Below are 15416 nucleotides of genomic sequence, written 5' to 3'. Positions count from 1 at the left end.
TGTCTAATTATATTATATATCCTACTGCCCATGGTTCTCAAACTGTGGTCCTTGTACTTTCAGTGGTGCTCAAGGTTCCCCTGGTGGTACGTAGAAAATTAAATAAATAACATAAAAATAATTAGAATTAGAGTTATCTTTCACTCCCTTATTCTAATTTCACTATACTAGTGAGTGAAGATGGGGATGATGACAGAGCAAATCATCTCCAGTGAAAAGTCTGTAGCTGACTTTGCTCGGCCTATTTTCACCAATATATTTTAACGTTGGTGATAATGGTGTTACTTTGTGGTTCTTGGTATAAAAAAGAACCACTGAACTATACAATATAATATAAACATTTTAGGAGCTTGGTTAAATGAATGCTTTTCATGCAAGACTTACTGTAAGATTTTCTGTTGTCTTTTCCAGATGTCACTACACATTTTGCAATGAGAATATTAGTGGTCCTGAAACGATTATTAATCAATTCCTAAATAAATCCTTAACTATTTTGAAGCTCCCTGATTCTTCACCTTCTTTACTTCATATATATAAAAATAAATAATTTAAACTTAATAACTTTGGTTTGTGGACAAAACAAGACATTTGAGAACATCATCATTTCAAGGTTTCATTTCAACACCGATCAACATTTTTCAGCGTTGTCTGACATTTTATTTTAACTAATCAAGTAACTGAGAAAATAGTTTTCATATTAAAAGAAATAGCAAGTTGCAGCTCAAAATTTTAGTAATGCTTTTGGACTTTGATATATTTTGAGTTCTGGTATTGGGTTATTTTTGGGGGTGGGCTGTCCAGTTGAACTGGTTTTGTCCATAGACCTTATTTAAAAAGGGGACATTCTCTTTCAGATGTCAAAAACTAGCTACAGAGTTTCACAATTTGACCAGCGCCATGACAGTTTTTTGCAACCGGAAGTTCTCACACTTTACCTGTGTCCAGCACCTACTGGATGATACCAGCTGTCAATCACACTGGTGTCCAGTTTGATGTGCCATTCTTTATTGTCTAATTTATTCCAAAGTGAATGTAATCTGATGTGAATTTTGACATTGTGCGCCCTTGAAGAAGACCAGAAACTAGAGATTGAGACCATTACTGAAGATCATTTTCCCATAGACTTCCATTTTAACAGAGTTCTTTTTGCAACGAGCAGAGTCGCCCCCTGGTGGCTAATGCTGTGCTCTATTGGAGGTTGGAACTGGGAGTTACATCACCCCGGTTGGACTGCATTTCCGAGAAGTCAGGAAAAAGTCATGGAAGCTGTCTTTCTGGGTCTAGCCATTTGGTACAAACACTCTACACCATATTTTACTCACATGTCCTTGAATAAACATTACTGGTACTATCTGTATGAATGATATTGTGGAACTAATATGACAAAAATGCAATTGACAGTAAAAGTAGGGGTGGCAGCCATTTTGGACTACCTTCTTGGTGATTTTGTGCCAACTTCCGACCTCGGACTACAGCTGGAGCACATCATAACTGCTGCTTACATCCGGCTAACTGGCCTTTCGAACCGGAAGTCTGCATCCATGTTTATATACAGTCTGTTATGGTTTTGTCACGCAGACCTTAATATTGAGGCCCAATTATGGCGCAAACTGTGGACAACCGGCAGGTAGTGGAAAAAGAAGAAAAGACTAAACTCTTATTAACTACATCTATTTTTATGCAGCTAAACTAATAAAGCTTTCCTTAACCCACCTAGTTTATTATCGGCGTGTTTGGCCGAGGCTGCTCTCCCGCGGTGCTCATCACTTCTCACCGGACTGTGTGGATCTCATCCCCCCGACCGCGCACTGAATAATAGCCGTCGTTAAATATTCATCCTCTCGTTCCCGGTGGCACTTCTCCCTCCCTACTGACCGACGCGAGCAGCATATGAGTGCAGTTAGGATTGAGAAAACGTAAAAATGTAAAGGTGTTTTTGCGTCAGTTTCACCTGTTACTCTTCTTCTTCTTTTTTTTTACGGGCTTTCTCACCAAGAAGAGGATGAAGAGACTTGCCTATGAAGTTCCAGTGACATGAGCGTATTTCTAGGTTGGGTGTGTGGTGGAGGAAAGGTAGGTGTATGTCCTCCATCTCCTTCTGTCTTCACAAAGCTACTGTCCGGTTAACAGGGGCGTTTCAACTGACTTTGGGGGCCCCATGTTACAGAGTTATGGTGGGGGTGCTACATCAAACACATGTTGTCCCATTTTTTCTACTAATCCTTCTGTTACCAATCTTGTCATCACTGACATGATTTGGCATGTGTAATTAGACCGTTTGTGATATCTAGGAAATTCAAAAGCTATGGACTGGTGATCTGTCCAGGATGTACCCCGTCTTTAGCCCTATGTCAGCTGAGATTGGCACAGCACCCCGCGTGACCCTCATGTGGAGGATGAAGTGGTAGAAGATGGATGGATGGATACCGTAAAGCAGAGATATAGGGCTTTGCACCAGAAAAAAACAGCAGGCTAAAAGGTTTAAACTTGCATTACAAAGTCCTAAATTAATCTTTCAAATCCCATTTCCTGAGTCAAAACATGGGAAGTAGCCTTTTATTTGCCACTCACTTTAAACTTGATGACATGGGAAAGTATAAATTCGACAAAAAATTGGATTTTCAATCAAGAAGTGCAAGAAGTGTTTCAAACTCAAAGCCCAATGGGAATTGAGACAGAAGAATCTCTCTTACACAGAGAAAAACACAAAGCTGCAAAATCAACCTGTCAACAAATGGCAGGTATTTCCTAGTTCATTTCTACTCTTGTCTCCACCGTGCTGCCACCACTCTCTCTGATACTGACACCAGCGACAGCAGCAACAGACCTCTAGACAACACTCGGCTGTGGTGGCTGAATATGAGGAAAAAAACAGCAATCAATCAAATAAATCAAAGCAAAACAAGTTTGGATTAAGACTAGTGCATCTCAGATCAGCTTGTTGCAAATGCTTGTGTGCTTTTTTTCATGTTATTTACAGTTAAAAAAAAGTCTTAATTAGTCTTGAATATAAATTGTCATAAACTGTAGCAACCAAGAGTGAAGCAAGAGAAAATTGTAGCTCTGCGTTTTTCTTTTTTCTTGTGTCGCAGATCCCATCATATTTTATCTCACAGTATAATTGGTCATCACTGTCTTCATGCAGGCGTTTCATCTTCACCTGTTGGACCATTACGTCTTCTCCCTGTTGCTCTTTTAATTGGTTGAACTGCCACCGTGACCAGCTCTGTCTCTTGAGCTGTTGTCCTCCTGGTAAAAGTAAATTCAAAACTTCAATTATATTAACAAAAAGAGGAAAAAGGAACACTGGTTAGGCACACAAATAAACAAGCTGCCAGTACTGAATCGATTAGATGATTTAATGAAAAGTGGCAACTCAAATAGCTGGCTAAAGAGGTGTGTGGCTACACAAAGATGACTGAGACCTACCACTGAAGCTTTAACTGAAAACGTTGCATGACTCGCTAAGTTTTAATGAGTGAGAATTACTAAAAGTGTGAGTGAGCATAAATCAGGCTTCATTGGTATTGAGGCAAACTAGAATCACAAACATAGTAATAACTTTTTTTATTCATAATATTTGATTGAAAAGTTAAAATACTCGTTAATAACTTAATGTATAAATGTATTAGTTATTCTATAAATGGAAACATGGCATTATTTTCTACTTGAGGGTTGTGGGGGTTCATTATTTTTTATTAATAATGAGTGGGGGGGGGGGGTTATCATGGGGACCCATAATGCCTGCCCTGTTGCACCGGCCCTTATGGCTAGTTTATTTCTAGCTTCTTATTTTCTTCTCTTTTCTCCCTTGAAAGCTGAACATGCTGTCTCCTGCATCACCTTGCCACTCAGGATAAACCATTATTTGATCAGGAAATGTTTGCACTGTGTTGGGTTAACCTAAGACTTTGCTGCAGGCCTGCATTTACTTACCTGACAAACCAAAAACAGTGCTGCAGGTGTGATACTGTTCCACTAGATAGCAGCAGATTACGTGTGTGTGTGTGTGTTACCTCTTTAGGGCCTTTTCTGGCATAAACATTGAACTTGTCAGGACCAGTAGTCCTCATGGAGACCAAAATCAAAACCTAATTTCTGAGGAACTTGTTAAGTTTAGGACTAATATTTGAATCGTGGTTAGGTTATGGTTATGGTGATCTATTAACTGGTTATTGGAATAAGGCTTTGGTGAGGCTGTACTGATAAATGAAAGTCAATCGAGTCATAAAAGGAAAGTGCTTTATCTCTCTTTCTCTCTCTCTCTCTCTCTCTCTCTCTCGTTCTCTCTCTCTCTCTGTCTGTGTGTGTATACTTGTATTTGCTACCTCTACCGACCAATTGTCAAGCAAACCCATGTTTGTGAGGACATATTGACCCTGTGAGGAAATTTTTGCTGGTCCACATAATTTTATCAGGCTTTTTGAGGATTAAGACCTGGTTTTAGAGTTAGTATTAGGTCTAGGTTAGGGTTAATCATTTAGTTGTGATGGTTAAGGGTAGGATAAGGCGTTAGGGATTATGTATGAGTGTCCACACTAAGAATGCAAAACCATTGTGTGTGTGTGTGTGTGTGTGTGTGTGTGTGTGTGTGTGCGTGTGCGTGCGCGCAAAGTGTCAAAGATGCTCTACTGCTCTGCCTCAGGACCTGAAGGGTTTTGATGAGCCTCATCAAGTCCACCTCTGTCATAAGTCTGCTTTTCTCTCCAGGGCATGTGTCTCTAAGTTGTCTCTTCTCCACAAATTATATCAAAAGATGAAGGACCACCTGCCAGCAGCGAATTCTTTGGGAATAGGGAAACTGGCTGCAACTAAAGAGTTTTTTCCATATTTGATAGGGTCTTTTCATTCTGCTTCAAAGTAAGATGAATGCTTAGAGACAAACCACGGGAAAAAAATATCTTTTCTCAAGCACTCAGTCTTTTTAATGCACACATGCACCCACTCAGAGACATAACTCTGCATGACTGTGCACACATGCACACACATGTGGGCCTTGCTGGTTGGTAATGATCAGATAGACTTACGCACCAAGACCAAAAGATCAGGATCTGGCAACCCAACACCTATACCCTCTAACATGACAGATCTGGCAATTCGACCCCTTCCCTTTGGAAGAGGAATAATTTGGTTGATGGCACTTATAATCACAGCCCTGTTACTGATCCTTCACTGTGTGTGTGTGTGTGTGTGTGTGTGTGTGTGTTATCCTGACAGAGTCATTCCTCTGTTACTGATGCGGGGAAGACGTCATACATCAAACAAGTGGGTGTTTCTCCTGCCTCTGCTTCTTCTCCTGCTGTTATGTATGTGCATGTAGGTTGATGGCTGCCTGCTCTGCTTACATTTATGCTATTTAGATATTTCTCAGGGATGCATCACAAAAAGGGAAGAGTATTTTAAAGGTGAGAATTCCAGAAGATGATAACTACATATATAAGCAATCAACAGAAAAAAGAAGAGATGTTTCAGGTTTTTATTTACTGGATGTTTTTTTTTTTACTTGGTGACTTCGTCCTGCCAATCAGGCTCTACATCCTATGATTGTCTCTGTTCCTTTCTCTCTCTCTCTCTCTCTCGCTCTCTCTCTCCCTCTCTTTCTCGCTCTCTCTGGACCTTTTGTATTATTTATGCCCCGCCCCCTCAGCTGCCCCAAACTCTCAAGTTTCACCTATAGAGCTAGATGACAAATTAAGACTCCTTCTATGAGCAGTCACAAGGAACTCCTCAAATGCACGCGTACACACACATACAGTATATATGTGCATGCACGAACACACACACACACACACATCCTGGCAACCCATCTGCCCTTCTCTCTTTCTCTCTCTCTCTCACACACATACACATTCACAAACTCACGCACACATACACACACTTACTTGCACACACTCTAGCTGTCACAAACTCTGAGGAGGGCAGTGTGACCACAGTGCTTTGTTGAGTGAGGGAATGTGTTGTTGTGTGCAACAGAAGACGGAGTAGGTCAGAGGAAGTAGTGGAGTGTGACCCACAGACTTCATCCTGGACGTTTGCTTTTCTTTTTTCTTCAAACTTCTTGAACATAGACCTCCAGCAAGGACACAACATATTTGACGAGCACAAAGATCCTGGCTAATACCACATTTACTTTTCTGAAGGGTGTGTCATTTAATGTGGAGGTAATAGTCTTGATGACTGAGTGTGCTGACACCACCACAAGATTCTTTCTTTAACTACAACTCTGCTGGAGAAAAGTTGGACTCTGGGGTAGAGCTTGAACTGGAGTGTGTTTTACTAGATTTCATTGTTTTTTTTGCTACTCTCCATTTAAACTGTATACACACACTGTAATGTTGGAAAGATTAATTGTCAGTAATGGATTATTAACTTAGCCAGCTATTTTTATAATTACTTGATCAGTTTGAGTTTGATTTTACCAATTTAAAAATGTTAAATTGAAAAAGCTTTTTGAATATACATATATGTTGGTTTATTTTCTCTTGTATAACAAAAGAAACCTGGAAAACAAATATTAAATTATATAAAAGAAATATTTCTGGGAAATTATTTTATAGTCCAAAAACTGAATTCACTGAGAAAATTGAACAAGGGTTAAAAGGTTTTTCTGATGTTTATCTGTGTATGTTTGGACAGGAGTCTTCATGGGGTCCACATTTGGACAGTGTAGAACTGCTTTGGCCAGGTGGACCTGTCCTCACACTGATAGTGAACCTGCATATAGTGCTGGCACAGAGTATAAAAGGAATATTTAGGACAAGGGATCTTCAGGTCAGAGTCCTGGTTATGTGCTTATATTACATCACATTTTTTTCATGTTTAACTAAAACATACTGTTAGAGTTTACAATGTGCATGTAAAATGTTTGTCTTTGTGTGTTTGAAGGTATACAGTATCGAGTTCTGAATAGAGGGCATGGTATGCTCTTAGCCATTTGTCACAATGCCTGGCAAGAAAGACACCAAGAAGGACACAAAGAAGGACACAAAGAAAGGTGGAAAGCCTGAACCAGAGAAAAAAAAGGAGGAAGAAAAGAAAGGGAAGGATGACAAGAAAGCCACCAAGGATGACAAGAAAGGTGGAAAGGATGACAAGAAAGGGGGAAAGGATGATAAGAAAGGGGGAAAAAAAGGAAAAGAGGAGTCACCCAAGGGGAAGGATGATGGAAAGAAAGGAAAAGACAAAGGGAAGGGCAAGAAAGTGGAGTCAGATGAAGAAGAGGATGAGCTTCTGAGTGATGAAGAGGATGAAGAGCTAAGCGAAGAAGATGAGGAGGATGACTCAGAATATGACAGGAGAGGGAAAGGCCGGGGAGGCAAAGCTGCTCAGGGAAAGAAAGGAGGGAGATCTAGACGTGAGGAATACTCAGATGAAGATGACGAGGAGGATGAAGATGAAGAAGAAGATGAAGAGGATGAAGATGATTATGGAAAATCCAAAAAAAAGACCAAAGACAAAGGAAAAGCTCATGCCGATGCAAAGAAGAAAAAAGGCAGAAAAAAAGAGGAAGCGCCACAGCTTCCAGTCAAGGAAATTCCAAAGAAAGGTCTGAAGAACATGTCCAGGATGTTCATGAAGTTTTCTGGTTTCAAGAGGCGCAGGAACAGTACAAAGAAGCTGAAAAGTACATCACGCTTGTTCCTGGGTTTAGGGAAGCGGAAGTTTCGACTTGCTAAGAAGAAACGCCGAAAGTCAATGCTGAAGAACACATCTCGATTCATGATGAGGTTCAAGGCCAGCAAAAAGGGAAAAAAGGAGAAAGAGGCCAAAGAGAAAGCATCTGATGGTAAAAAGCCAACCTACATGCTGCTTCGTCTGGGAGGAAATAAAGAAGCAAACGAGAAGAAGGGGGGCTTTTTTAAAAACTTATTTCGGAAAAAGGATGGTGACGAACCTTCTGATGACTTCAAGAACAGAAGTGTGTTACTGGGTAAGGTTGCAGCAGCAACAAACTGGTTGACCAAGCGCTTCCTGTCAACTAAAATGCGTGAAAATTCCGGACACCATGGCTGGGGGGGACGCAGAGCACATAGCCGACAAGCCAGCTCAAGGCGTTATCTCCATGGTTACCATAATAATGGTTATGAGCATGGTGAGGACGTTTATGGGTATGACCAGGGATATTCAATTCAACAGAAAGGTTATGAAGACTATTATGATGGTTATGGCAACTATAGAGAAGAGGCAGCTGCAGCTTATGATGACCAGGGTCAGTTTGATTACTATGATGATGAGGCAGGGGGAGCAGACCATCAAGACCTGGGATACTATGAGGAGGATGGATTTTATGATCCAAATGCAGAATATTATGAAGGTGGTCTTCAGGAGGAAGGCATGGAAGACTACTATAACCCGTATTCATCTGCTCAGGGCTACTATAACAACCAGGATCCATATGGTTACCAGCAACAACAGGCAGTGGCAATGTATGGGGATGAGGATCTAGACTATTATGCACTTATGGGGGGGGACCATATGTATGGGGGAGCCATAGATGGATTCCTTGACCCTCAGGCTCAGGGTTATTATGATCAAAATGGTCAAGGAGTATACTACAGTGACGGACAAGGAGCTTACATCAATAATGGACTGGCAGGTTATTATGAGAACCCTTACACAACAACTATGGGAATGCAGGGGGGGCTTTCACCTGACTATCCACTTAATTATAGTGATGCTGGCATTTCCTACCAAGATTACAGCTCCCAGCAGGCAATGGGATTACCATCAGGAGGCCAGCAGAACTTTGGCTTTGATGGACAGGGGATGGATCAGGTACAGGGCATGTATGGGGACCAATATCCAGACCATATGAATCAATATGGGGACGATACAGGTGGCCTTCAGGGAGGGGAGATAACATTCAGAGTTCCTAGACCTCAAGTGCGCCTATTTGGGAAAGAACGTCTGGATGTGCCTCTGCCACCTGTACCTACTTTGCCACCAGATCCAGAATTTGAAAACATGTCAGAAATCCAATACGAAGACCAGATTCCTCTTGCACCAGGTCATCCTGGTGACATTATGTTACCACATCAACAAATGGCATTGTCACCACATCAACAAATGATGTCACCACATCAACAAATGATGATGTCTGCTCAAGAACAGATGATGATGTCCCCACAGATAATGTCACCACATCAACAAATGATGATGTCTGCTCAAGAACAGATGACGATGGCCCCACAGATAATGTCACCACAACAACAGGTGATGTCACCACATCAACAAATGATGATGTCTGCTCAAGAACAGATGATGATGGCTCCACAGATAATGTCACCACAACAACAAATGACGTCACCACATCAACAAATGATGATGTCTGCTCAAGAACAAATGACGATGGCCCCACAGATAATGTCACCACAACAACAAATTACGTCACCACATCAACAAATGATGATGTCTGCTCAAGAACAGATGATGATGACCCCACAGATAATGTCACCACAACAACAGATGATGTCACCACAGCAAGAAATGATGTTTGCACAGCAGCAGATGATGTCACCACAAGAACAAATGATGCCACAGCAACATATGTCTCCGCAGATGATTTTGCCACAGGTAAGTTTTGTGTTGATTTTGTATAACTGTACTCTTTAGTGTTAGAGGGCGCTGAAGGTGGGCTTGCAGCCTGATTTCTAATGTGATATTGGGTGAACCTATGTAAATGTGGGATACATTCCGAGTGTTTCTTTTTTCACTGTCCCTACAAGAAACCAACTTGAGGAATACAGTCTCCTAATATCATCTCAGAGTCATATGTAACAACTAACAGTGGGTAGTGAAATTAGAGTATGAGATTTATCATTGATTTTTTTATTTGGAAAATGTGTCCATTAGAACTTAAAACACTCACAATTAACATTGATGTGTGTCTACAAAGGTTTGTAGACATAGTAGACTACCTACAAGTTAACAGAATTTTCTTTTTCCATTAATCTTAATACTTACTACCATATTTTCACTAATATAATTTTGTTTCTGTTGTGTTGCTCCAGCAGCAGATGATGACAGATCCAATGATGATGCCACAGGGTTATGGCCCACCCATAGTCCCTACTCCAACTGCCATGATTATTAAGCAAGCAAACATGTCTCCTCTTCCTTCTCGTCGTCTGCAACCCTCTCCAACTCCATCCCGACGCTCTGTCATCATGCCCTCTCCCCAGTTGCAGCGCCATCCCTCTGTCATGGCATCCCCAGTACCTTCTCCGAGGCTTGCACGGAGACCAGGTCCCTCCCCACAACCATCCTTGAGGAATAGCTTTATAGGTGCCCAAAGACAACCCTCTGTTATGTCCAGACAGATCTCCCCTCCTACGTCTCCCATGGCGTCCCCACTTGGCCATCGTAGAATGCCTCAGCGATCACCATCTCCTGTAGCCCGACGACCCTCCCCCCCACACTCTCCCCGTGCTTCTATGATAAGACGAAGTCCTCCACCTTCACCAAGAGCATCAATGAGGCAAAGATCACCGCCTTCCTCACCTCGTGCTTCCATGAGGAGGCGGAGCCCCCCACCATCGCCTGCTCCTGCTCATAGCCCATTTGGAGGGAGAAAGATGCATGGGTCACCCTATCGTCCCCTTTCTCCTGGTCATGTATCTCCCCCTCATTCTCCACATTTCAGTAGAAGACCGTCTCCATCTCCTGCTCCATCTCGCCGTAGTTTATCACCTGCTGGGCGCCGTCCTGGCCCATCATCTCCCACCCTATCTCGTCGTTCAACTCGACTGCTCAGGGACCCCACCCCCTTGGTGAGGCCCAGGATGGGGGGAAATGTCCCTTTAGGTACTGTGAGACCCTCTCCTATGGGTCTGAGGGGACGTCCAGTGCCCCCACCCACCCAGAATGTGCGTCCATTCCGTGCCTCATCTATAAGAAGCAATAGATCTTCTGTTCTCACAGTGGATTCCTCCCTTCTCTCTTCCCCCTTTCACTCTCCTCACATGGTCCACCGTGCTCCCCTTGGGAGCCGAGAATCTGGCCGATATCCTCCTCGACCCATAGCTCGAGGACGTCCCCTCATGGTTCAGCAATCTATGAGAAGAATGCCTCCTGCTTCTCCACAGCCCTCTCTGAAACAAATGCCACGTCCCTCATCCCCACGCCTCTCTCCTCGACTGTCCCGTCATTCTTCCCCTCATCTGCCTCCTCAACATGCCTATTCACTCACTCATGCACCAGAGGCACATGTGGCTGGACTATATTCTGATCCTCATACTGATCAGATTTTTATTCCGCCTTCACACTTTGGCCCAGAGGCCCAGGTTCTAGGCATGAGTGAGATGGCTACTGAATATGTAGACCCTTATGCCCTTCAATCCCCTAACCTTTCTGGTGCTATGCAAAACCAGCTCATTCGAGATGCTTCCTACATTTCCCCACTGCAGAGACCAATGTCACCTAATGTCCAGCCCATGGCCCCTTCTTCTCCTCGGCTTTCTGGCGCACTGCAGAATCAAGTTATAAGAGATGCATCTTATGCTTCTCCTTTACGAAGACCAATGTCTCCTTATGAACAGCCTATGCCCCCTTCTTCCCCTATGTTGTCTGGAGCGCTGCAGAATCAAGTTATAAGAGATGCATCTTATGCTTCTCCTTTACGAAGACCAATGTCTCCTTATGAACAGCCTATGCCCCCTTCTTCCCCTATGTTGTCTGGAGCGCTGCAGAATCAAGCTATAAGAGATGCATCTTATGCTTCTTCATTACGAAGTCCAATGTCTCCTTATGAACAGCCTATGCCCCCTTCTTCTCCTATGTTGTCTGGAGCACTGCAGAATCGCGCATTGAGAGATGCATCCTTTGTGTCTCCTCTTCAAAGGCCCCAGTCCCCATATGCTCCATCTGTGCCTTCATCTCCAATGCTCTCTGGAGCCATGAGACATGGTCAGGCACTAAGACGTGTGACCACTTATGAGACTCCACAGCTGCATTCACCATACGGGCCAACTGTTGTTACCCCATATGATTATATCTCTGAACCTGGCCCACCACCACTGCTCCATGAGGCTCTGCAGAACCGACCTGGCTTGCAGAATGTCTCATCTTTAAAATCACCAATGATGCTACGCCGTAATCCTTATGCACCGGCTGGACCTCAGCTTCACAGTGCATTACAGCAGAACCCTAACCTTCGACAAGCATCTTTCCAGACACCCATGCGATTAAGGTCGCCTTATGGGCCTCCACCACCATCTTCACCAATGTTAGGAAATGCCCTGCAAAACTCACAGCTATTGCAGGCATCATACCGGCTCCCAGAGGGAACCATGATGTCACCATATGGCAATTCACGTTCCTCCCCTATGCTTGGCCACGCCTTGCAAAACCAACAAATCCGTGGAGCCTCATACACGTTGCCTGATGGATCAGTGATCAGGGTATGTATCAAAGAATTACATTACATTATAGAATGTAATACTAAGTATGTGACCTTGTGTTGATATAGTACATTATATCCTCCAATGTCATTCTACACTTTTACCTACACAGGATCCACGTATGCCCATGTCTCCTAGTCTTTCCAGAGCCCTTCAGAATCAGGATCTCAAAAGTGCATCATATACTCTCCCTGATGGCACCATTATGGACCCTAGACAGCAAGTAATCCATTACATTTGATTCTTACTTTAATAGAACTCACATTTTATTTAAAGGGGACATATGCAAAATCAACTTTTTAATCATTTTAATACTTATATTTGGGACTCTGGAGGCCCTACCAGTCGCCAAATTGTGGAAAAAGAGTACTCAGTCCTTTTTTCGTGGTCCCCCTTAGTGTAAGTATAGGCGATAAAACACGCGATGTTGAATTCCCTGCGCATTGTCATGACAGAATGCGCATGTCACCGCAAATGTTGCCACCCCACCAGAAAGTTTACTTCGAGAGCTCCACCTTAGCTCCACCTTGTCCCTATAAAATGCAAGAGTGCAGGCGAGGGAGGAAGAGGGGTATTTTGTCAACGACCGACATACAAACACACACATTTTTAAGAAACGGTCAAATAGAGCTCATAACTGACCATTCTGACACGTCCTAATTAAACATATTTGTTCAATACGTCCTCCATGACCGCAGCACAGACTCAGTCTGATACAGTCACATACAGCGGCAGTTTATGCAGCTCGCTGATCGCCAGCCCTAAGTCTTTTTTAACTGATTTACAGTTCGGCACTGTTCGGCTTGATCCTTGTGTCGGACGTCTCTTCCTGTGACGGCACTCTCACTGTTTTCCGCGCTCGCTGCCATGTTGATATTGTCAGAGAACTAGTGGAGGGACAGGAATGGAGCGGAGGGAACAGGAGCTGAATGAGCGCAGTAAAAAGGACAAATCAGAAACCCCCTGGAAGAAGTGGGTGTGTGTTTGCCTGTGTCTCATTTGCATGTAAAGGGACCAGGCACAAAACCCAGCGTTCTGAAAGGGGCGGTTTTGGCAGGGTTATTGAACTGCTATGGTGCTTCATCCTTATGGTATTTTGACCAAAGCATGTCACAGACATGTTCATTAGGACACCAGGGAACTATTTTAATTTGGAGAAATAGGGTATAATATGTCCCATTTAAATGTTGTTAAAATAACAGTTATATTTGCTGATATTTATTATGTCTGTGTGTGCAGCATCCAATATCTCCAAACCTTGCTAAGGCCTTAGCCAACCCAGCTTTGCGTGAAGCCTCCTACTCTCTTCCTGACGGAACTATTGTGATAGACCCCAAGAAACCCAAGTCCCCAAACCTGACAGCAGCACTTCAGAACCCTTACCTGAAAAGTGCATCATACTCTCTGCCAGATGGCACTATCATAATCGATCCACGGAAACCTCTCTCTCCAAACCTTTCCAGTGCCCTTCAAAACTCCTCCCTGCGAGACTCAGCCTTCACATTACCAGGTGGAATCCGTGACCCCAATATACCTCTGTCACCAGATCTGACTAAGGTTAGATATGTAGTATGTGTATATGTATAAGATATGTTATTTAAATTGGTGTACCTCTTTGCATTTTACTGATAAAAATTGGTAAGCAAACATAATAAGCATTTGCGATCTTTCTGTTGGCTTTTGTTAAACTAATGCTTGACTAAAACCCCCTCTTATAATATTTAGGCCCTCGGTAACCCTGCGTTAAAAGGAGCTTCATACACCCTCCCAGATGGAACTATTATAGTTGACCCAAGAAAACCAAAGAGCCCCAGTCTAACGGCTGCCCTGCAAAACCCCCATCTAAGAGGTGTGTCATATACCCTGTCTGATGGAACCATCATCATTGATCCATGGAAACCAGTTGGTCCTGACCTGTCTCAGGTGTGTACCTGTTTGATAATTTAACTTTGCTGCAGTACGTGGTCTTTATTGACTGTTACCATGTTTGTTCAAAAGCCAAGAATCAAATAATTAAATGGCAATAATTTGAATACTTTAACGACATGTGATTGTAACTTTGAATTACCTGCAGGCTCTTTTGAATAATGCTCTTCGAAGCGCATCATACCAGCTCCCTGATGGTTCTAGCCTAATTATTCCTGGCCAGAAACCCAACCTTTCATCTGCTCTGAGGCAGAATCAGACTCTTCGTTCTGCAGGACTTTACCGTCTGTCAGAAAACTCAGGACTGTCAGGCATACCTCAACCCACCCCTCCCAACCTGATGTCTGCGATGAGGAATGAAGAACTCCGTAGTTTCAGTTACAGGTAGGGAACTACGGCATGCTATTAATGGAAACTAGGAAAGAGAAAGACTAGAAAGAGAAAACTCCAGTGTTTCTCACGAGAAGCTGCCTAGTGTTTGATAGTTATTGTAGATGTGTAATGTTGAACGCTTTGTGTGGTTAACTGTGGTAAATACATGAAATTGAAATATAGTACTTTTGTAGTATATCAGCATATATGCACAAATATATCAGGATGACTATTGTTAATGATAAGCCTATTTTATCTCATTAACTATGAATGGAAATGGAATGGAAAGGAAACATAGAATGAAAGCTGTACATTTATTTCCAGTAGGGCAGAACACTCGGATCACTTCAACCACTCAACAACACACTTAAATGTTTACTTGCAATTAGCTGCAGATTGTTTTATTTTTCATATGTTTACCCATCCATTCTCTCATTCACCCCATGATGACTCAGTTCAGAAGTCATTGGTGTCAATCTTATTTCCTTATTCTATGAATGAAGTAGCCCCAAGACAAATCATTTAGCCTGGAGCAGCGGGTTCTTTTCCATCATAAAATACAAGTTTACCTCTTGACCTCCTCTAAAGGTTCTTGGTACCCTGAGGGCCTGTGATGGAATTTGTTTAAAAGTCACAAATATTGCCATTCATATCACAATGGTATAGGATTGTGTTAAAAGAACTTGTCCGACTGTAGGGCAGCTGTGAGTCAGCAGTTCA

The 15416-nt window shown here is 42.7% G+C and overlaps 3 protein-coding genes across 3 annotated transcripts in view; all 3 read left to right on the top strand.

Moving 5' to 3' along the window:
• Window positions 1-7159: 7159 nt before the first annotated feature.
• On the top strand, window positions 7160-10555 carry LOC131466729 (unconventional myosin-XV-like). Its single transcript, XM_058640164.1, has 4 exons — window positions 7160-7192; window positions 7246-8775; window positions 10011-10214; window positions 10367-10555. The coding sequence occupies exons 1-4, from the start codon at window positions 7160-7162 to the stop codon at window positions 10553-10555; spliced, it is 1956 nt and encodes a 651-aa protein (XP_058496147.1).
• A 736-nt stretch (window positions 10556-11291) lies between these two features.
• Window positions 11292-14665, top strand: LOC131466727 (mediator of DNA damage checkpoint protein 1-like). Its single transcript, XM_058640163.1, has 5 exons — window positions 11292-12398; window positions 12511-12621; window positions 13638-13955; window positions 14124-14321; window positions 14600-14665. Exons 1-5 carry the CDS (start codon window positions 11292-11294, stop codon window positions 14663-14665), a joined length of 1800 nt encoding a protein of 599 aa, XP_058496146.1.
• Window positions 14492-15416, top strand: part of LOC131467644 (unconventional myosin-XV-like) — a 51269-nt gene continuing 50344 nt past the window's right edge. Inside the window, exon 1 of the mRNA XM_058641669.1 lies at window positions 14492-14708. Within this exon, the coding sequence (XP_058497652.1) occupies window positions 14665-14708 (44 nt within the window). The 5' untranslated portion in view covers window positions 14492-14664. The remainder of the gene's footprint in view (window positions 14709-15416) is intronic.

Source organism: Solea solea, chromosome 10 (genome assembly GCF_958295425.1).
Source record: "Solea solea chromosome 10, fSolSol10.1, whole genome shotgun sequence".
Taxonomy (NCBI): Eukaryota; Metazoa; Chordata; class Actinopteri; order Pleuronectiformes; family Soleidae; genus Solea; species Solea solea.
The sequence above is the reverse complement of the archived record's forward strand: the minus strand, read 5'-3'. Positions and strand labels throughout refer to the sequence as shown.

Bases quoted from the DNA above. Each gene is read 5' to 3' on its own strand.
- LOC131466729 (XM_058640164.1), top strand. From the start codon at position 7,160: ATGATGGAAAGAAAGGAAAAGACAAAGGGAAGG. The intron at 7,193-7,245 runs GCAAGAAAGTGG...AGTGATGAAGAG, and splicing joins AGGAAAAGACAAAGGGAAGG to GATGAAGAGCTAAGCGAAGA. The intron at 8,776-10,010 runs GTACAGGGCATG...GTGTTGCTCCAG, and splicing joins ATGGACAGGGGATGGATCAG to CAGCAGATGATGACAGATCC.
- LOC131466727 (XM_058640163.1), top strand. From the start codon at position 11,292: ATGAGTGAGATGGCTACTGAATATGTAGACCCTTATGCCCTTCAATCC. The intron at 12,399-12,510 runs GTATGTATCAAA...TTACCTACACAG, and splicing joins CTGATGGATCAGTGATCAGG to GATCCACGTATGCCCATGTC. The intron at 12,622-13,637 runs GTAATCCATTAC...CTGTGTGTGCAG, and splicing joins TTATGGACCCTAGACAGCAA to CATCCAATATCTCCAAACCT.